Here is a 23,014-nt window from a genome sequence, read left to right as displayed (position 1 = left end):
TCGTTTTTTAAATCTGAAAATAGGAAAAATAATGCCTAAATCAACTAAAATTATTTTGGAAGCCACATTCTGAAGTATGACTTCATCAAGTCCCATGTGGGGAGAATTTTTATCAAGAATCTCCTACTTCCTTCTAGGACTTTGTATCTCTCTCAGTCCTGGGGTCGCCTCAAGAGGCAGGTCAAAGCAGCCTGCCTCCTAAATTCTCTAAACAGTGTCAACAGAGGCATAAAACTTCAGCAGAAATTACACATATGACCCATGAAATACCTCTCTGCATCAAATAATACTGACTGGCATCTGTGGTGTAGCAACTAGACGCTTTTCTGTCGCACGTAGGAGACCTGAGTTTGATTCCTGGGTGGGGAGAATTTTTATTCAGTATCTTGGACTTTCTTCTGAGATGTTGTATCCTTCTCAGCCAGTATTGGGCCTGACATGCGTGTTTAGAAGCCTGCCTGCCTCTTAAGTGATCTAAATTGTGTCGATGGGGGCATGAAAACACTTAAAATAGAAAAAAGATAAAAACAGAAATTATCCGTTTTGCAGTGGATTCCTGTACTTTCTACAAATATGTTCTTTACGGTTTCAAAGCTCATTCTTTTTCACTTTCCAATTTAGAATAGTCAGTAGCAACATATGTCATTTTTCCCCAAAATGTCCACGAAAATAAACTGCCTCCCTTTAAACTTATTTTTCCCCAATTTACACATTGCACAATTCCTAAACAAAGAAACAAGACAAATCTGCCAAATATTCAGAGAAATATAATATATAATATATCAATAACTTCCGGGGGAACACATTTGAATGTAGGCCTATAGCTGATAGGATCAGCAATTTTAACAGGGTTGTTTGTATTGTTATTTCTATTCTACTGCTTTTGTATCATCAGTGAACATTTAAAATGTGAGAGGAAAGATTTTTAAAAGAAATATTGTTTGTGGATCATTAAATTTTGCTCCATTTTATTTCTATATCTTCAAACTGATTCACAGGGTTACAAATTAACTACGTCCAAAATGTTTCAATAGTCGAAGAAAAACATTAGGTCCTAAATGAGTTTTAAAAACTTAAAAAATATCTTTAGCTGTGAAATGACAAGTTATTCACAGAGATCTAACATTTTTTTAAAGTCTTAAGATGACAATGAGTCTGGATTTCCCAGGCCACTACACACCTTAGAAAACAGAGACCCTAATTTTGTTCTTCTTCATTAATTACTTTTGACAAAATGTTCAACCTTACAGTGGTGGAAAAACAGAGCACTCCGTGGACCCCTGAGGCAGTAAAACAGGATCATTATGTTTCTGGGGGTGATGTTTATAATATTTTTATTTATATGTCTTAAAAACATACTAATGAAATCTATATTGTTTCTACTCGCAGAAGGTATCTTTTTTCGCAAGTAATTTTCCATGATCTTAAAGTTAAGTAGTAGCTTCAGCATAGGTGTCAATACAAAAATTACTGGGAACAACAAATGTCAGCAGTGACATTCATCAACAAAGAGTTGAATTAAAGCTCTGACAGGCTCAAAAGTTCACTTGGAAGAAGTGAAAAGAGTGTTCAAGAATCACAGAAGAATACAGAACACATACACACACACACACACACACACACACACACATATATATATATATAATATATCCAGGCGACCCCCACCTTCCTCAATCGCAAATATCTCAACTTTTTTTCAAGATAAACGGATAGCCTACTTCTTTCAACAAAAAGCAAGACAAATGAACAAGCTTTAGGACGATGCCAATAACTCCGTCTGCCAAAATATTGAAGAGCGCCTGATTCTACCGTGTCGTGATACAGAAGTAGATTTCGATTCCAGATCAATATTAAACAGTATAACACGGATAGGTCTAACAGTGAAGACTCGAAATCAGGCATCTGTCGAACTGTGCCTGCTGTCCTGTTTTGGTGGGGGGTTTTCTTTATCTCTCATACTACGTATCCCTTGAACTATCGTGGCCAGTCCCGGCGAATTCGAGCTATCCATGTTATACAGCATATCGATATGAAGTATATATCTAGATGGTATCTTGACTAGCAGATCAAGATTTCTCAACAATAGACATCTAGATTCAGATAACTTACAATAAAAAAACAAAAATTTTAATTCAGTTTTGAGAATGACAGAAGAGGATCTTAGACCTGCAAATACAAAACAAGCAGTGACTTTATCAGAAGTTGTGACAGGTACTAAAGGCACCATGCACAAGTGAGTCTAATACTGTAACTGAGTTACACTTATGAACTGAACATCACAATTCTTTTTCCCCTTCTAAATCTTAAAGTATCACCATTAAAGTCAATAAACCATCTGCATCTGAATTTGACGGCAGAACTTATTCTACTAATGGTAACGGTATAAAATTGGGCACATGAAGTGTATAGACAATTTTCATCCTATTTCCTTAAAAATGACAAATATAGAGATGTACATGTCGTAACCACCATACAATAGTAATAGTAGTCGAGGGGAGCGACGTATGTTGCGAAAGCCACAGTAAAGGATAACTGACTGCAGTGCTCTTCTAGAACGTATCAACGAGAGTGTCACTAGTCACACGTTCTGAGAAGGTAACATTCACCCACATTAATTATTTCTTTAGGATCAGAAGACATCAAATTTCTTTTCTCCTCTTACCACAGCAAGCAATCTTCAGGCCAAAAGGACAAAAGTTTACAATCTCACTGCAATCGGAAGACGTCTTATACAACAAGGACTCTTTCTTACATGATAGATCAGCATTTTTAAAACAATAAAGCCACAGATATGTGTGTATATGTGTATATAAATGCAACTTTGATTCTCTGCAGTATCATTTGGAACGTAGAGAGAGACGTCACATCACTCTGATCATCTTTCTTAAAAAACAAGTTGGAGACAAACCACAGGATAAAGAGTTGTTAACCCTTTAAGCATCATGTTAAAAAAACATCCAGTGAGTCATCAAATAACATTTTGAAATCACACTGCAAATAAGACTTCTACAAATCAATTTCATCTTCTTCGATGAGTTTGCGGCGTTGGTACAGTCGGTACTGAATCTTCCATTTGCGGTAGCTGAGAAAAGCTGAGAGCCCATGAAGTAACATGCACAAGTACCCAAGAATCTGGAAAAGATATAAAACATGTACACATGAAATAAAAAGCAATTAAAAAATTTTTTGCAAGACTCAAAACTCACTACACCAAATTTGGTTCTTTCAAAGGCAAGAAACAAGAAAGCAGAACGAAAAAATGTAATAACCGCACACACTCACGCACGCACATGCACGAGCAAATGCATACACACACACACACACACACACACACACACATATATAAAATGCACACACACACACAGAGTAAAGTATTACACATGTATATATATGTGAGGCAGTGTGGTGGAATCAGGCTCTCGTCAAAATAATGAAATCGAAGAAAATAGCAGTTTTCTCCCTGCCTCGCAATTTTTATCAAATTTTGGTTTTTTAGTTCAGCACCTTTTAGGTCCATTCTTTTTTTTTTCTGGACATCATACCTACATACTTTTTAATACAGATCAAAAGTACAAAATTTTTGCAACCTACAATTCAACATCTTTTCTTTAACTTACCACTGAAGTGACTAGTTGACTTATTGTGTCTTTTGACACATCTGTCTTCATCTTCTCGTAGAAATCGAAAGCACTGGCGACGAGGGATGAGCCCACGAGGTAGAAAAAGGCAAACAGAGAGTAAACAATCATGTCCTGAAACAGAAAACATTCAAGTTCAGTTTATTCACCTTAACATCAGTAATACTTCACTACAGATAAACACAAACAACTGAGTGGCAAACATAGATAGTGAACCTCCTAAGGCTTTTTCCTGAGGTATTTTAATATAATATAGAGTTTTAAAAAATTTAAAAAAACCCACTTAACACTTTGCAGTCACACAGCTAGCAGTAGAATATAGCCCATCTGGTCACCCAGCCAAGAGAGCCACTGCAACGGACTTCTCGGGCCTGGCGCAGTGACCGGAACGGATAATTTTCACCGCCGCATTATTGTGCCAAGTGACCGCAAAGTGTTAAAAGGACTTCTCAACTTCCATTTCAATATTATATATATATTCAGTATCATAATAAATCTATTTTGATGACATGCAATACTGAGTTGTTAACGACACGTATCTACTTAAAATCTCTAAATATATCGTCACCATTGTGATAAGACCACCTATTCTTTTTCTTAAAAAAATAAACCTGGTTACATTATTTTTATATTTGCAGCCAGCAAGAAGAAAATTGCAATAACCTTATTCCAAAAGAATAAGTATTAACATTAAAAGAGTTTTTGTTACACTTTCTGACAGATAATCTTGATGTGGCAGATTCACTCATTTGAAGGTAAAGATCTTTACAAAATGAGCTCGCCTGAGAAGACAAGAACAGGTCATTACTGGGCTCAAACTCAAAAAGATGCTTGACAATTTTTTTATTATATGTGAGTGCCCGGTGAAAGGTACCAAATGGCGCATTTTAAAGAATCATGTTCTTTTGAATTTTCAAGTACAGTGATCATAGATATCTTCAGCAGTTTTTTAGATATATGGGTGATTTTGTAAGGCAGGGTACAGAAACAAAGTTTTGAGAAAAACAGCTTTAAAGTTTCCCCTTTGTTTCTGCTTCAAATAGACAGATCTATGCTTTGAGATGACCTGACAACACATTCACTACTCACAAACCAACTTTAAAAAGCAGCTAAGATAAACGAACAGCTTCAAAGTATTTACATTACATCTTTAAAACCACCACCACCTTGAACAATAATTTTCTAGAAATATATCTACGTTTGTGCAGGGCAAACATAGACGATACAAGTTTGCTCTCCAAAGAAACACAAGGGTGTGAATGCACAAAGCTTTGATTTGTTTACATGTTCTAGATATTCATGAACACTACCCGCCATTAGAGAGGGGAGAGAATGACCTAAATTTTGGAATGCATTGAGAATGGGTCGAATTTATGAATGGACAAGAGTCTGCGGAGTTTACTCGGAAATCCAATTTTCTCACACACTTTTTGCGATTATGCAATATACCTCGAGTTTAACATCTATAAAAATGTATTTTAAAGTAAAAGAAACTCAATTCCTTGTAAACATTGATATATTAATGGCTAAAGAATCCATTTTTGCAGGAACTTAGTTTTTGTCAAGATTTCTATTTCTGACCTTTGAAGCCTGATATCTCGGTTCAAATAATTTTTAAGCGTCTTTTGGTACCTTTCACCAGGCACGCTCACATATTGTTATACGTATAATGAGAATAAATCGAAATCACAATGTAAATATAAAGCTATTCAATAAACTACAAGCCTCAAGATCACTATGATACCAGTCAGATGATTCAAGTTCTTACAAAGAAGGTCCATTCAAACCCGAAGATTGTAATAAGAGAGGTGATGTTGCCAAAGAAGAGGGTAGCGATGACTAGCAGAGTGAGCACCAGGACAAATATCATGATGCGAAAATGCCAGCTGAGTGGAAGGTTCAGAAGTCCTCCTTCCTTTGCACCTGAGCTCACAAGACACACCAATGTCGCAATGGTCATTATCTGGGGAGAAAATCATTGACGTATGAACAAAAATGGTTGAAAGAATAGAGCACTACTCTTTAACTTAAAATTTACATTTCAGTAAGTTTTTCCAAACATTCTTCAGTAACACGATTATAACTTTTGAATGCTGTCAATAACTTAGAATTGCTAATTTGTATTCAGTTTGTACTGATCCTAGAAACAGTCATGTGAAACTTTGTGCCTTTAAAACCCTGTTTATACCGTCTACCTGGGGACATGTATGAAGTTGGCAGTACAGCGGGACTGGCAGTATAACACCAGTTGCCATTTTGGCTAGTGATAGACAGGAAGAGTCTCAAATAGAGACAAATATGTGGCCAGTCTTGATTCATCTTTCTATCTTGTGCAATAACCAAGCTTAGGGGAAAAACCAATTGCAACCAGTTACATGAGCAGCTCCGGCTGAACTTTAGTCCTAGGTAAATTCAATTTGAAAATGTCTGCCGGATCAGAGGCTAAGCTATAAAGTGTCAAGGACCCTGTTGACGTACAGTAGAGACCGATGGTGGGATCAAAGAAAAAGTCCTGTTATATCAGATCCCTGTTAAATCAGAAATGCAAGGAAAGTAAGCATTTGTGAACTAATCCAGCTGTATTTATTCATGGGTAGTTTTCCTTCCACAAGTACCCACACCGCAGTCCTCTCTCGTGGCCATTAGGCAGTCCTGTCACAGTCCTGTGCATGACACATTTCACGTGCGAGTAGCAAGATTAATACGGGGAGCTCATTACAGCTGGATCTGGCCCATCGCCTGACTCGGTCTCCTGAAGCTGAAAACAAACGCGTTTGTTTATGAAACTGAAAACAAACACGCTCGTTTTTTAAGCGACGCCCGATCCGCCCATCCGATCCATAGTGAATGATAGTGGGCACCCCGTATTAGGGCTAGATCAAAGTCTGCAGCACACCGCAGCGCTCCCTCATTTGATCTGTTGCGTCTCTTTCTCTCTATCTATCTCTTAGTTTTCACACATTGTTAACGAGTATTTGTCCCTGCTATAACCGATTGGGCTCCGATGAGGCCCTGTTATTGCCGATAACTTTTAATAGAGAAAAAGAGTCGGAAAAAAAGGGAGTTTTAAAAAACCCTGTTATTACCAGATCCCTGTCATTACTGGGCCTGTTATATAATGGTTTCCACAGTACAGTTTTGGTTTTTTTTTCTTCCCCGATACTCATCAGTCTTCGGGCCACCTATAAACCTTTCACATAGACTTTTAAGCCTGAGTCCTCACCAAAAGGTTCACGAGTGCCTTCTAATCTTTTCTGGTCATGGAGCAGACGTCTGGTGACGCCAGATACTTTGAAAACAGGCCAAGGTGGCACAGTTCCTTTGAAGTCTCGCCAGGTGACTTTAAATTTTAATTGCCGAGGCCTAAAAATAATAGCATAAAACCAGGAGCAAATCAACAACAAGCTCTACAAAATGCAGAACACAATACATTTTGGAACATTCACATCAAACATTAAATAATTACACTGGAAGGCTAAAAGTCATAGACTCAAACAAAGGATGTGAAAGTGAACACATTTTTTAGAAGTTTCAGAGAAACTCACCAACTGCAGGGACTGTAGGAAGCCAGAACATGTGACCAGGTACCCGAGGTCCCAGACAATAATAACTCTTTGCTCAACATTTTCTTCATGGTTTGGAGCAGACATCCGAGCTCCCTGTGGCGGATACATGGGGTGAGTCTGACAATGTGAGTGGGAGCCCTGACGACGATGACCCATGCAAGATGCAGAACATGGCTGCATTTGACATCCTGACTCCCTGCGTCTTCCACTCGATGAGGTCCTTCGTGCAGTTTTGACAGATGTGGAACTAGTTTGTGTTGTGTCTGCTTCAGATGGGCCCTCATAAAATGGATTAGTAATGCTTGTGCAGGAGGAACTCTGTGATTCTGAGGCAGAGCTGAAACGAGACAGCTCTTCGCTTATCGTATTGTCGTTCTCTTGCTCCGTCTCGGCAGATTCCCTGCTCCCATCCATTGTTTAACCCGATGTATCCCTCGCCTTATTAAAGACGTGTGCCTATAGATCTAAAGCATTTTGATTAGGTTAAAAATTTTGAATTCGGAGGCAATCATTGCATGTAAACGTTAAAAATCTGATGTCGATGGAAACGGTGCTTCAGGTCCCAGTCTGTAGCAGTACGGCAGCCATCGTAACCCGGAAGTATTCCGTTGAAGCCTGTCTTTTGTTTTTGTTTTCATTTCTTCTTATCGCTTATGCTCTTGTTCATAATGTTTGAGTTCAGTAAAAAGCGATAAATACTATCATTTAGTCTTCAAAAAATATTCTGGAAACGTATAAATGCAAAGTTAAAATATTTCAGGGGGAAAACTTTCTATATTGGTGCCAATACATGTAAATACCTTTTTGTTAATATTAATGCTCACGTGATTGGTTCAAAATGGCAGATAAACATTGATGCATCATATCGTACCGAGTCAGCTGGGTGTTGCCGGTCGGAATAGCAGTGTTCTGGGATGTAAATCAATTTATTGATACTTATTCCTACTACTGACTGCTGGATCAATTTAACCATGGCTGACAAAGAATATGCTCCTTTAACAGCTGCATGTGTCAGAGCACTCGTCGATAAATTGTATGAAAAGCGAAAGGGTGCAGCTCTTGAGATAGAACGGTTTGTATACACACTGTATTGTATTGTATTGTTCTTAGATCTAGATCTAGATTCTAGATAATCCAGACTACATCTAGATCTAGAATTTAGATCTAGATTTAGACTCTAGAAATTATTGAGGAACATTGAAGAACACCGGACCTCTCAACTATTGCGCAAGAATGAGGAGGGGGGGTTCAGAGGGGTCTCCCCCGTGACAGACTTTTAATGAATCGCTGTGACGCAGTGGCTATGTTCACTGCACCGTGAACGTAGTTTGCAGGCTACGTTCACACGGCACCCTGATGAATCATCCACCATTGTCACAGAGGCACGACTGAAGCACTATGGTCGCTCAAACTCAAAGTGATTGAGTGAGGAAACAGCACAGGAATACCAGTTCTAAATCTAGTCTAGCGTGAAAAATTTATAATGCTACGGCACGGTGGTCTGAATGCAACGGAGTTTACGAAGGACGAAGGAAAGCACAGTGAAACAGCCTCGGTCGCCAAGGCCTTGCTCGCTCAGCGCGCGGAACACGACTTCCATCCTCTTCACGTGTGCGAACCCGGCAACGCTTGACAATACATTTGAAAATAAAAGTCGGTCGAAGAAACAAGGGAGAATGAAAGAAGGCCAAGGCGGGAAGAGGGGTGGGAGGGGGTGAAGAAAAGCTCAAAAGATTCAAAGGGAAAAAGGGTAGGGGGTGATGTGAGCAAGATCGTTTTTAAATTGCAAACAACATTCAGGGGGCCGTGAATGTAGCCTACTTCTTTTGTATTTCTTGCTTGTTTAAATGTCTGTTGAACACAAATGGAATCATGAATGAAATGGACTTTATCTCTGCCCCAAAATTACTTTTCGAGTTATCGATGGTTTTTATAGGAGACGAACAAGCCATAGGCTGTAGATCTAGTAGGCTCAATCCCAAAGTCATCATAGATCTAGTAATAAAATATTTCACTTGTAAACAAACTGTGGGGTTTCACTTCAGGGGGGCTTACTATGACCTAAAAAGGCCATCGAGTCCGAATAACATTTTTTCAAATTCGGACTCGAGTCCGAATAAAAAAATTTCATATTTGGACTCGATTCCGAATAAGAACAAATGTTATTCGGACACTGGTCCGGAAAAAAGGAGTGTCTTCGTTCCATAGATCTAACTTTCAGTGCTTCCAATTTTCCACCATTTTTTAGTTTCCCCCTCACCTTGTCTGCCGATCCGATGCCCGCCGCCTCATTGATACGCCCCCCCCCCCACCCCCCATGTTTCCCATTTTCTTTGAACAGAAAAAGGTAAAATTGAAGATTAGCAGATCTCCTGGCACCTGCATATTATGAGCTGTGTAAAAAAAAAGACGATTCGTTCAAATACACAAACCAAGAAAAAGTTGTGTTGCTGTGTAGAGCCGAACATACGGCAACTTTTGATTCCATAGACCAGCGCACAATTCATTACGTAGATCTACATCAAGACTAGCTTATTATTGTAATAATGATCAGCTGCCGGGGGGGGGGGGACTGACGCGTATGCGACGTTCAACGCCCGGACCGATAGCGCCGCCCCCCTTCCCCGACACGCACACACAGCCACACATGTGCAGGCGGCCCATCCGGCCCCGACACACGCTAATGAGCCATCTTTAATTGCTTCTGATGACCTCTCTTGACAAATAAACATTTATTAGAAGCGCTCTAACTTTTCAGGCCGGCCTCAAATTCATCATAAGATAAGAACTCGGCTCCAGCACAATTTAACACCATTTTGCCCAAAGTGATCCCGGTCTCTACCCAGCCTGAGGCAAGTCACGAGTGAGGCAGGACAGGAAGCCGGGGGTCACGAGTCACAGGAAGTTGGAAGTGATGTCATGCTGGACAAGAATCAGGGTCCGAATAACATTGTTTCATATTCGGACTCGAGTCCGAATAGTCTCTTCGACCTAAAAAAAATCTGATGGGTTGTTGGCTTTTCCTGCCCCTACTTCACCAGAGCAAGATCAGAATGAATTAAAATACATTGTATGGTATGTGTTCAAGGAACAAAAGGACCTGGAACACAGTGTCATCCTTGCTGTTATACAGTTATTAACAGTTGGAAACTGAATGTGTATATATGCATTTTGCCTTGTTACTTTTTAAAAAAATATTTTTAATCAGATCATAGTCAAATCACATGATGAGGCTTCTCAACTTATAGGAAATTATGCTCAAGCCAGCTTAGCTCTAGCTACACAGGTCTGTTGGAAATTAAACTTTTTTTAATGTAAAAAAAAAAATGTGGTGACTTTTCTTTTCCAAAATGACTCTCTTTGGCCAGAACAGAACAGGTGGCCATTTATTCAACATCATGTTTGTCCCTTTTCCCAGAACCCATAGATGGGCTGACAGTATAGTGAACTGAACTTTTTCTGAAAATACTAACAGTGTTTGAAAGCAACATTTTAATGCTTGCACCCAGTACATTTTCAGATTTTGACAGTACATTTTTACTTTCACTCCCTATCACAGATGCACTGCTTTGGGGGTCAGACTGCAGTATTTTTTGCTGCAGGTCACACACATGCCAGTCATGCCACTAAAACTGTCGCAAATCAATTATTTTCCCCAAAAAAATCGTACTTAACCAGAAAATATATAGAATCATGGGTTAAAACAGGGACCCTGCACCATTGGTTTAAAGCACACAAATTACTACTCGGTTAGGGTTTGTGTGATATAGCTTAGTTAAAAACCATCAAGTATTTCAAAAATTGTTAATTTGCGACGAAAATGAAGTTGATGTTCTGGTTCAACACGTCAATATTCTCATTGAAAAAGGACAGCTAGCGGGTAGCTAAGTGTGAGACGGGAGTTTTAAAGTAAAAGAATACCACGCATTTTGACATATATTGCGTTATCCTAACAGATAACTCAAAATTGTGGACTTACTTCATTGTAATTTTGGCCATGTGACACTAATATTGATCAAATGCATTTCTTTTTTTCATGCCATAACTGGTTATATTTAGAAAAGATTTAGTAAATAACGGTCAGTACGCCTTGTGTTTTCTGGATGCAGAGTTGTGAAAGAAATGCTGGCAGGAAGTCAACTGGATCAGATTAAAAAACTATTACGACTTTTGGGAGAGGATTTTGCATGCTCACAGAACCCCAACACCCGCAAAGGAGGTCTCATTGGGTTGGCTGCAGTAGCAATTGGCCTTGGAAAGGTAACATTTTCTTGTTTTACTTTTTCATTCAATTGTTGATTTGCTCTCTGTGATTTCTTGTCGTTGACGTTTGTTGTTTTTCATATGCTTTTGTTTGTTAAAAGTTTGTTGGGTTGTTGTTGTTTTTTTTTGGGGGGGGGGTTTATGTGCAAGATTTCATGATAATTATTCTCATGTTGCTGTATGACTTCTATTATTTATAAACACCTTTAAGGGGGCATAGCTGTCTCTTTTCTGCTAAATAGCAGAAACTCTGCTACCTCCGCTTCATCTAGCTTACCTCCTTCCTCCGCTGGACCCCTCTTGGTAGCAAATTGTATGCTTTTTTTACATGCAGAAAACACTGAACCGGGAGTGAGAAGAAAATGTGGCTTGCACATGTCCGCCCGAAGCTTCCTCCATCTGCTCTGTGCGTAACGCTAAAGTTTCACATAGATATCTATTGTGGAGCAACAGTGTGGATTGTCAATTGAGCATCGGTACGATGGCGCACTGAGTTGTCATTGAAAACGGCGGAAATTGGAGAGAAATTGATGCAGAACGTAAAAATAAATATAGCTGGATTGAGAAAAAAACAAAGGTGTTCGACTTCAGCTGTTCTTAAAAAAATTGAACAAGCCGGGTGCTGCACTTTGCGTTTTCCATAAAGAAATCTCGAACAGTGGCAAAGGTGTTGCCTCCTTAATCCAATACTGCTCCACATCGTTGCACAAGTCGAAAGTGAAAGAAATCTTTTTATGAGACACTAGCTGGCAACAAACGCTGGATTTTTAGTCACCAAACTGGGTCAAATACTTGTTAGTGTCTTGGGGTTGTTTGGTTTTTTTTTCAAATACATTTTAATGTAGTATTGTTAACAAATATGACACTTTTCCCTTCCAAAGACAGATGTTCCATGATATTACCTCTGGATCTCACTGGTTTTACTCCAGCCTTCGGAGAGCGCGCATACGCCTTCACATGAATTTCCTCCTTTTTTAAAATCCCTTAGTGGCAGCTATGGGAGAAAAGGCCACATAGCGTCTTGGGGGGAAAATGTCTCGATGTTCTGTGAATACTGCACTCAGAAATCTCCTCCTTGGATATATTCATTTTTCCCTAGCATACGGAGCAGACACTCCTTATTACCTGTCATTTAACTGTGATCCAATATGCCTGGACAAGAAGGAAAAAGAGTGCAACAGTTCTCTTTGAAAAAAATGAAAAGGATTATGCAGAAAGCTCTCTACAATAATTCTTAGCAACCAAGACTGTGTCTTTATTCTCTCTCCATACTTAATCACATTTGGAAATGAAGAGATATAAGCAATACGTACCAGTATTGAACCTAAAATTTCCAAATGTTTCTATGTTGTCCATTACCATAGTTCATGATGTGCATCCTTCATGTCTTGTGGCGATTTATTGGTCACCTAAGTAAAGAATGATTTTTAAAAATCTCTTTCAACATCTGATTTCTGTAAAATGTTTCCTTATATATGCAATTGTTGGCAGCAGTAGTCTGAATCTGTCGCCTTGACATTGAAGAGTTTTGAAAATTCTTATATCTTTGCTTTTCTGAGGTCAAGTCAGCTGGTGCAAAATATGTTCTGAACCTTGTCATATGAAAATTTTGCGTAATTGTAAGTTTTTGTCTTCTATATATATATATATATATATATATATATATATATATATATATATATGTATATGTTTTATTGTGGTATGTTGCAGGAGTCGTGCACCTACATCGACAGCCTGGTGCACCCTGTTGTCATGTGCTTCCATGATGGGGACAGCCGTGTACAGTACTACGCCTGTGAGGCGCTCTACAACATTGTCAAGGTGGCTAGGGGAGCAGTGCTCCCACACTTCAACGAAGTCTTTGATGGACTCAGCAAGGTAGCTTATAGTATGGAGTATGATTTCTCTTTCATGTGTCCTTTGCATAACTCAGCATTTATGATTGAACATGTGAGGTGGCTTGAAAATTTATACATCACTCATGTTTGTGTCCAAAATCAAGTGCTTTATCATTTTTTCCTTGTGTCTGCTGATGGCTACAGGTAATCAAAAAGTACTACATCTACACAGCAAGTATGGAAATGTGTTCACTTGCCTTATCTTTTCACAGAAGTAGGAGTATTGGTGGTTTCCGCCAGAAAAGTGTCTGTTGTTATAACTTTCTAGTCTGAATGTTTTTTTGTTTTTTTTTAAGTTCCAGTAGGCTGTATGGTGGGTTTACATAACAGGGGTTTCTTTTTTAATCTTTCATTTTCTTACCTACCTCTACCACTAGCAACCACAGTTATGTAATAATTAACACTCCTTTAAAGGGTACATAAATTTTATGAAATTGTGTGTATATCTGGAGACTGCTATCTTTCAGTACACTTCACTTGAGTTGTGTTTTGTGTTGTACTAGACACAGAATTACTTTGTTCTGTCTCTGATATGAGCTATAAATGTACAGGAGCTCCAGAGCTCCAAATGCATGATGGCTTAGGCAGAATTGTTAATCTGTCTGTCAGACCAAGGGAGCTTAAGTAAACTAATCATTTCAAGATCTGGTGACCATCACTCAAAGGATCAAATCTACTACTCTTTCTCATTAGCACTGTTCAGGATTTGCCAAAAAATATAATTATATGGATCCTTGTATCAGTGACCATTGGCTCAGATATGAAGGGTCTAGTGAAGAACAAGATAAGTCCATTTTAAGAGGAAGTCAGATAAAAATCCTTTTGATTCACAAACTGTTTTTGTAAAAACAAATCAAGTTAAGAACAAGTAAAGTCCACCATAAAAATAAGGCTGTTAGGGTAGATTAAATGTGACGTGGCCTGTTTTTCACCTGATACTATCATATGAAAAAAAAAGTTCCCCTTGCTTACAGAGTACGAGAGGAATAAAAAATATAGAAGCACTACTCCCCAGCTTGGGATCCATCCTCTCTAATTGTGAAAGAACACATATGTGTCACGACACTGTGGAATCTGGCGCTCGTCAATTTTTGGGCATGTGGAGTTACCGGTGGCATCTGAAATCTGATTTATTTGCCTTGCTTCCAATGAAATAAACCTTTTATCTTGAATAGAACTCTACATATTTGCGATTAAAGGAAGTTTCTCAGATTTCGTTATTTGGACGAGCACCTGATTTCACAACGCTGTCTCACATATATAATATATGACCACCTACTCCAAGGTATTTTTGTTTGGTATTTAGTGTAATGTATCATCTCTATCTTCTTTTTTTCTTTCTTCCTTCTTTTTTTCTTACCACTGGGTAATGTGCTCTTCTTTTTTAAGTGATTTTTTTGTGTCTCGTAGGCTATTGCCCTTGCACTTATGACAGGTGATTGGAAGGTGCCACCGATAAGGGTTTTTTTTCCTAGTATTAAAGTATAGTTATTGTGTCAATATTTATAATTTGGTGCTTCTTTACTGAAACAGACCTTATACATCAAGTTAGACAGTAATTGTTTTATTTTGTTGGTTTTGGTGGCAGCTCACAGCTCACCCAGATCAGAATGTCAAGAATGGAGCCGAGCTTTTGGACAGACTCATTAAGGTAATATTCAAGAACATAATTTATGTTTCATAGTAATTTGTGGAGAAAGAGTTATTGCTTCCTTTCCTATTTTATTTTTTAAAATCCTATTGGTTTTGTTTTTCATTTTTTAATGCATGCCATTTTACTTTAACATTATGATGAAATTTGCGTACTCACCATGTCTAAACCTGATGCTGAGTGTTGCCGTAGATGCTGCTAACAATTCCCATTTGTTCATAATGTACTGACATACCCAAGCGAAGAGTAATGTCATTAGCTGTAGAAATTGATGAGAGCTATTGCAGTAATATTAGATAATGGAGACTGAATGACAGGATAAATTATTCCTTCAAGCAGTTTAAGTATGATTTATTCTTTTTGCTCTCTAATTTCCAAGCAAAAATTATTTTTGGGATTCTATACATTTTTTATTCTAATCAATATTTTTATTGTCAGTTTGGCCTCTCCCTAATAATAAATGGTTTCATTTGAAAGTGTCATGATTTTTTTTTTCTTCCCATGTCAGGACATTGTGACTGAGAGCTCCTCCTTTGACCTAGTTGCCTTCATCCCTCTGCTGAGGGAACGTATTTACACCAGAAATCCTTTTGCACGCCAGTTTGTTGTCTCCTGGGTAGGTTCCACTAGCAAAAGCCTTGAGGTTTCATTTCCCTTATAAATGAAACTGTATTTTTTAAAATAATTAAAATAATGTGTACACTAACATTCAGGGTGTGATGCTTTTCGTTAAAACGAGGGTGCTTTTCCCAGCATGTTCGCTCAAACTCGAAGTGCATGTTGTATAGTTGTGGTTATTTCCCTTAAAAGGGCATTATGTAGATATAAATCTAGGTGGGTTTGGGTTGGGGGGGGTTACGAATTAACTAAAGTCACTACACACCAGCAACTGAAACAGCCCCTTCAGCAGTGAAATACCATGCTCAAACGTCTCTTCTCAGTGCTCAGATGGACATGTGGGATGGCTACTCGGATATGTCATTTCAGCCTTTTTTTCCCCTGAACTTTTTCCTCTATCTGTACCTTTACAATGGAGCCAGCTGTTGATCTATGGACGGATATGTGTGTGGTGTTTGGTTGGGTGCTTTGCTTCTGCCCTTTTTTTCCTCTGTACTTTTTTCTTTCTCCATGCTCTTGCAACTAAACCAACTGAGTTGCTTCAAATAACCTGTTTCCATCTAGTAGGGCTTCACAGAAGATCAGCTATTAAGAGCACATGAACCCTTTGCACAATTCGAAATCTCTATGGAGCTTCTTTTCTACTCTACTTAGTTCCATAGACGTATTTAGGACTGTGGGATTTGTCATGGTTTGACTATCAGCATGGTTTTATTTGCTATGTGATATAATGTTTGGGTTTATCGAAGAATGTCTTAGGAAGTTATCATGTGACACTGCAGTTGTTTGTGTTTTCTTTTTCATTTTAAAGAAAAAAGTAGTCAACAACTTCTGTCTTGCAATGGTTATACTCTTTACCTTGCAAATAAAAGGCAGGAATTTGATTCTTAAGTGGGGGAAACATTTTAGCGAGTAAGCCTGTCTTTCTAATGGGTTGTGTCCCACTTATACCATTTTGGTTGAGCCAAAGAGTCAAAGCAGTATGTATACAGAGTGTCGGTTGAATATAAAACATTGACTGCTATTATTGCACTGTTTTTCAATAAGAAATTATTATTCAAAGTAGGCATTGCATTGAAAATGATTGAGAAATCTTGTAGTATGCTGTGGGTCTAGGAGAAAAAAAATTGTATGAACCAGTCGTGGAGATAAGTAGAGTTCCTCGGAGCCTGAATATCGGCTATATGTGCTTTTGTTGGACCTGGTAAATTGGTGGTCTTGTCTGCTTACTGTTTGGTAGATCGAAGTCCTGGATGCTGTTCCGGACATCAACATGCTGGTCCTCCTGCCTGAGATTCTGGATGGACTCTTCCAGATCCTGGGTGACAACAGTCATGAGATACGCAAAATGTAAGTGAGATGGCCATGAGGTACGCATAATGTGAGTGAAACAGTCATGAGATATTCCAAATTATGTGTCATGAGATGTGGTAAGTATGATTGAGACCAGCTAGGTTGTAAAGGATTTTAACTTGTTGGACTGGAGAGAGAGAAATGAAATAAGGAAATAATCAAATTCCACCTTTTTTTGATGACCATGAGTTGATTTATTTTGCGATAGCAAACATACAGAGAGGGAGGGGAAGAGCTAGAGAAAGAAAGAGAGTGTTCATCTGTCTCGCAAAGGAAGTTTATATGATTGATGCTTACAGAGAAGGACAACGGTTCAGAGATATTATGGATCCAGTTTTTAATTTTATAGAGAAAAAGAGAAAAGGTGTATGTTTGTGTGTGTGCTTTTTATTGTGCTATGTATAAAGGTTTTGTTTCACTGCAGCTGGTAAAAGCACAATGTCAATTCATTTCTTTGGTGTATAATATATATTCTCTTTTCTTGTCTTAGCTTCATCTGAGAATAATTGTCCCTATATTTTTTGTATGCAACAATTCGATGTCCCTGGCATTTCATGTCTCTATAGATGCTTTGAAGTCCACACTCTCCTCTCAGTCTTTATCTGGATCTAATTTTAGCATGGCAGTGGATGGTTGGAGGGCACCACTGGTTGTTCCTCCTTGTTCACTACCTTTCTGTTGTTTCTGCCCTTCTGTCTTGCTTTTCCAAATAATAAATGGCAGTTATTCGTAATAATATGCTTCCTTGTTAACTCTTAATCCTATGGAAAGGTTTTTGATATAGTCATTACCATTGTGATGACACATGGCACAAACATTTACAGGTAATAAAAAAAACTTGATTGTTATTACTTTGATTATCTTTTGTCATTCTTTATGTACTTGTCTGATATCAATATATCTTTTTGCTTTCAAACTAGATAACTGGACTCGCTGTGCCAGACAATGTGACTCTCCAATTATGAAATAATGCTCTGTGTTTGGAAAGAACAGATTTTTTTATAAGATAGTTTGCTGTGGTGATATTAGGTGGTTGGTAGGGGCTCTGATTTTGCCTGCTCCTCATAGTTATATTTCTTTAATGTTACTGCTGTTCAAGTCTTTTCCCTGGAGAAATATATAACTATTATCATGAGTGCAGACACATTGCAAACCACAACTCTACTCGACAGCTGTAACATGTCTTTGTTGATCTGAGACAGTTGTTGTTTATCATAATTTTCTTCAGGTGCCAGGGAGTTTTATCTGAATTTCTGGAAGGCATTCGGAGGTCCAAGAATGGAGTCAACTTTACTGGGATGGCAAACATTCTCATAGTGCATAGTCAGAATTCGGGTATGTCTAGAACTTCTGTCTTGATATATTGCTCTCTTGAAGTTGGCTATTGAATTTGTTGCATTTTGTTTCCCATCCTACTAGATATGAGTTGGTCAGTTCAGTACAGTTCTTACATTATGAAGTTTTGGTGATCTTATTTTTTGCTGAGACTGACTCTTGGCCATTAGATCAGTGTTATAGGAAGCCACGCAGAAAACGTAATTCAGAGAGAGAAAAAAATACCACCCCAACACCAGAGAGATGGTGGTATGTGAGTGGAGCCCCCATCAGCTTGCGGTTGGTTTAGATGAGCCCCGCAGTGTCAGATAAGACAACACAACACTAGATGAGAACATTATTGTCCTCATGGGGAATTTTTAGCAACTGTGCTGCCAGGAACAATAAAGTACTAGTGATCTTATAATAAATTAACATTGCAGATATTATGTTTGAATAATTTCTCTCTCTCTCTCTCTCTCTCTCTCTCTCTCTCTCTCTCTCTCCCCTTCTTTCTCTCTCTCTCTCTCTCTCCCCTTCTTTCTCTCTCTCTCTCTCTCTCTCTCTCTCTCCCCTTCTTTCTCTCTCTCTCTCTCTCCCCTTCTTTCTCTCTCTCTCTCTCTCTCTCTCTCCCTTTCTTTCTCTCTCTCTCTCTCTCTCTCTCTCTCTCTCTCTCTCTCTCTCTCTCTCTCCCCTTCTTTCTCTCTCTCTCTCTCTCCCCTTCTTTCTCTCTCTCTCTCTCTCTCTCTCTCCCTTTCTTTCTCTCTCTCTCTCTCTCTCTCTCTCTCTCTCTCTCTCTCTCTCTCTTTCTCTCTCTCTCGTTCATCTGTTACTGCAGATTGTTAAAGGGAAATGTAGCTTTAAAATATGTGGGAGAGGAATGTTATTTCCTTCACGTGTTCCTCATGCATACCTGCCAACCCTACGGAAAAAATCGGTATATAACTGACTTTTTGGTCAAACTACCGATCCACCGATTTTGAGAGATAAGCCACCGACAAGCACCCCACATTCCTTCTTTATAATTGCTATAAAATTTCAGATATTTGTGTGTAGTAGACCTACACTTTACGTTCCAATTTAAAATTACCACCCGTCCATTGATAAAACACTAGACCTGGAAACTAGATCACGGACCCAACACGCGAGTTGCCGGCATGCAAGAGGCGCGTGATCGCTAGGCGGCATGTTATTGACTTCCTAAAACCAGATAGTTTTACAGTAATACAATGATAAAACTGCTAGAACTAAGCAGGTTACCAATGACGTCATTGCGGGTTTTCCCGATACAGCTTTGCTAAGGTGTAGAGGGGTGATCGGCCACAGTTCAAGCGATGTCGCGCAATTCAACTTATTTTCATACAAATTTAATTAAGAGTCTTAAAGATCCAAAGATAGATTTCGAAAAAGTGATAGCAGAAAACTAGATTCTGCACTAAAAATCACACGAAGATTCCAAGTTTCATTCATATAGAATCTACTTCAACTCATTACTGACTTATGAACAGTTTTCCCTCAAAATACACCAAGATCCGTCCCACTTTTTTGACAATATTTTCCTGTATGAAAGTACCCCAGAATGTTTAAACAAAAAATCCCAATAACTTTTAAAATTTATAAATGGATTTTTAAAATTTTGAAACCACAATTCTTAGAATTTACTCTTCTTTCATTTAAGCTGGATAAAAATGTAATTTTTCATTGTAATTGCTAATTTTTGTTTTTTGCTCTTTGTCATTTTCTACATTTGTTTGAAGTCGCAAACGCGCTCTTGTATGTGTGGGTCAAAATATTAATAAAGGTCCCCAATTAAGTATGTGGCAAGTGGTAATATAGCCTACTACAGAGTTTTTTTAGGTCAACTACAGATTTTTGGACAAAAATTTGTGTGAACTGCAGATTTTGGTCCAGGCAATGTTGGCAGGTATGCTCATGGAATGCGCTTTTCATTCAAGGATTTTCAAAAAATGTTTTGAAAGATGAGTTGTCTTGGCTCTCCAATCCTTTTGCTCTGTCCTTACAGAGACGAGAGTTTTAGTTAGAGATCCCACTTCTTTCATAGTCTTTCTTTGTCGAAAGGGGCATCAAACTAATGCCAAATCATGCTTAGCGATTATATTTTTAAATAAACCCTCAATGTATTATGCATAATATAAAGCTTCTCTTAAATCTGGTGTTTGGATTTTTCATATAAAGTGTGTGTTTTGCTCTTATGTTTTGCAGGGAACATCAAATTCTAAATAATTTTACTAAAGTAAGATGAGTGATGAGGGGGAAGGGTAAAAAGGCTTAGTTTACATGATAAAGTGTATTTCAGTATATATATAACTCTGCGTGTAGAAATACCTATTGAATGGCAAAATCTGATTTATTGGATATACATGTTATGTATCCTTCATATTCCATTTTCCACTGTACTTTATATTTGTAATCTTTTTGTTCTCTTGTGCTCAATCTATCACTTTCTTTAGGTGTTTTTTTTGTGTTGTGTATTCCGAGTGTAGCTTTGGTCCCTATTTATTTATTTTTTTTGTCCCAACCTTAGATGACCTGATCCAGTTTACGGCCATCACATGGCTGAGAGAGTTCATCGCCCTGGCCGGACGTTCCATGCTGCCCCACATGGCTGGGATCCTCAACGCTGTGCTGCCATGTCTCTCCTACAGCGACGACAGCCGCAAAAAGTGCGTCTCTCTTTTAATGTGCTATTGCAATGTTGTTGGTGTCGTTGTTGTTGTTATTTTCGTATTGTTGTGGTTTTGATGTTGTTGTTGTTATTTTCTTACCTCATTTTGTGCTGGGATTTGTTTTTCGAACAAAGTGTCTAAATACTGTATATACTGGTGTATTGATGAGTATTTTAAAAATTCAAACTTGTACTAATGGTAGTGACTAACCAATCAAAATGTAATTTGTACGCGAAAGTGATAAGTGTGTTAACTTGGATACATAAAAACTCTCTTGAGTGACTGCTTGATAAAATATAACCAGCACACTTATAGGAGTTGACCACTTTGTCAGGATTCTAATCATGCTAGAAAACACCTTTGTTACTGGCCAGCTTTAATGTTTTATGACCAAAATTCCCAATACGCAATATTTTCTGTCATGTGAGTGTGTGGGACACATTAAAAATTTCAATTTGGTTGGAATTAATTATTTGAATTTTGCCCTGATGACAGCTAAAGCTGACTCTTATCGATTTTAGAACCACCAAGGGATCTTTAACATGCACAACTTGCATAGGAGACCTCCAAGATTTTTTCGCCTTTACCCATGAAGGCTAGGTATTAGATCTTACACACCCTAAGATCAGGGGTGGGGCAGAAAGACAGAGGTAAGAAGAAGCCAAGGAGCAGCAGTAGGGCTGCAGAAAGAGTCGGGAGCCGAGAGGAGGGGGGAAGGGGGAGAGAGATTGTGTGTGAGAGGTGGGGAGAAAGGGTCACTGTTGGAACCATATTGTGCAGATGCTCTTTGTAAAATGCATTGAGCACTTTCTATGTGGAAAGGCGTATTATAGATAAAAATGTATTGTTATTGTATAATGCTGTTAGTCACTGAAAGTATTCATTATTTCGTCTTTCTGTCTTGTTTATGATTGTAAATATTACAAAATTAAAGTAAATGATTTCTCCTAGTTTTTCTGTAGCTATATATAGTTTTATACTTTGCCACTTTATGGGAAAAGCAGATTGTGATCTTTTATTATTTCTTTTTTCTTCTTGTTAATTTGGCTGCTGGAGAGGGTCCCACTTCTCAAGAGAAAAAAATACAATCAGACCCACTCAAAAACAAAAAACCCTCGAAACGTGGTGACATGATAAGTTAAAGATAAGAGTATGATACAGCTCTAACGGATATCTTTATGGGAATGGTGTAACAGAATAGAAATTGATAGTGTCCATCTCATAGGAACTGCATAATCTAGGCCTGCAGAAACGGAGCTGCAGGAACTGGATTAAGTCTGTTGATTTTTGTTCTATGCCTGATCTTGGCTTTTTGTTTGTTGTTTGTTTAGTATAGGGTTTTACGGCGCTCGCAACTGCATAAGGTCATATGAGCGTGCGGGACACACCTAATACTTTTTCGTTGGTAGGAAATTTTGAATTTTGCCCGGGTGGCGGCCGAAGCCTACTCTTATCGATTTTAGACCACCAAGGGATCTTTAACGTGCGCAACTTGCACACGGGCCCTCCGAGATTTTTCGCCCTTGTCCGAGAAGGCTAGGTGTAGATCTTTCCTACCAGAAGATCAGGGGTGTGGCAGAAAGACAGCAGTTAGGAGGAGCCAAGGAGTAGCAGTAGAAAGGCTGCAGAAAGAGTCAGGAGCCCAGAGGAGGGGGCAAAGGAGGTGAGGGGGTGGGGGCAGAAAGTGGAAATGAAAGCAGACAACAGAACATTGTTAGAGATCAGGAAAGGATGTGAAAGGAGACAATTTTAGAGAAGAAAATTTTTTGGTCGCTACCCGGAATCGAACCCGGGACCTTTGAATGAGAGGCCAACACCTTAACCTCTAGGCCACGAGAGCCCCCTGATCTTGGCTTTAATCAGAAATAACTTTTCTTTTTGTCTGTCAGACCTCCTCTGTCAGACCTCCTCTGTCAGACCTCCTCTGTCAGACCTCCTCTGTCAGGCCTCCTCTGTCAGACCTCCTCTGTCAGACCTCCTCTGTCAGACCTCCACTGTCAGACCTCCTCTGTCAGACCTCCTCTGT

The 23,014-nt window shown here is 38.7% G+C and overlaps 2 protein-coding genes across 2 annotated transcripts in view; one reads left to right on the top strand and one right to left on the bottom strand.

Moving 5' to 3' along the window:
• Positions 1-1,940: 1,940 nt before the first annotated feature.
• Positions 1,941-7,816, bottom strand: LOC101851099. Its single transcript, XM_005091225.3, has 4 exons — positions 7,184-7,816; positions 5,407-5,601; positions 3,618-3,752; positions 1,941-3,132 (listed from the first exon to the last, which is right to left on the bottom strand). Exons 1-4 carry the CDS (start codon positions 7,616-7,618, stop codon positions 3,007-3,009), a joined length of 891 nt encoding a protein of 296 aa, XP_005091282.1. The 5' UTR covers positions 7,619-7,816; the 3' UTR covers positions 1,941-3,006.
• A 217-nt stretch (positions 7,817-8,033) lies between these two features.
• Positions 8,034-23,014, top strand: part of LOC101863485 (protein VAC14 homolog) — a 30,893-nt gene continuing 15,912 nt past the window's right edge. The window contains exons 1-8 of the mRNA XM_005091288.3: positions 8,034-8,276; positions 11,314-11,464; positions 13,178-13,345; positions 14,954-15,016; positions 15,525-15,632; positions 16,875-16,984; positions 18,216-18,322; positions 20,847-20,985. Coding sequence (XP_005091345.1) covers positions 8,176-8,276; positions 11,314-11,464; positions 13,178-13,345; positions 14,954-15,016; positions 15,525-15,632; positions 16,875-16,984; positions 18,216-18,322; positions 20,847-20,985 — 947 coding nt within the window. The 5' untranslated portion in view covers positions 8,034-8,175. The remainder of the gene's footprint in view (positions 8,277-11,313; positions 11,465-13,177; positions 13,346-14,953; positions 15,017-15,524; positions 15,633-16,874; positions 16,985-18,215; positions 18,323-20,846; positions 20,986-23,014) is intronic.

This window comes from Aplysia californica, unplaced genomic scaffold (genome assembly GCF_000002075.1).
Source record: "Aplysia californica isolate F4 #8 unplaced genomic scaffold, AplCal3.0 scaffold00027, whole genome shotgun sequence".
Classification (NCBI taxonomy): Eukaryota; Metazoa; Mollusca; class Gastropoda; order Aplysiida; family Aplysiidae; genus Aplysia; species Aplysia californica.
Note: the sequence above shows the minus strand (reverse complement) of the source record. Positions and strands in the feature narration are given on the sequence as shown.

Bases quoted from the DNA above. Each gene is read 5' to 3' on its own strand.
- LOC101851099 (XM_005091225.3), bottom strand. From the start codon at position 7,618: ATGGATGGGAGCAGGGAATCTGCCGAGACGGAGCAAGAGAACGACAAT. The intron at 5,602-7,183 runs GTGAGTTTCTCT...TTTTCTCCCCAG, and splicing joins TCCTACAGTCCCTGCAGTTG to ATAATGACCATTGCGACATT. The intron at 3,133-3,617 runs GTAAGTTAAAGA...TATCTTTTCCAG, and splicing joins GTCAACTAGTCACTTCAGTG to ATTCTTGGGTACTTGTGCAT.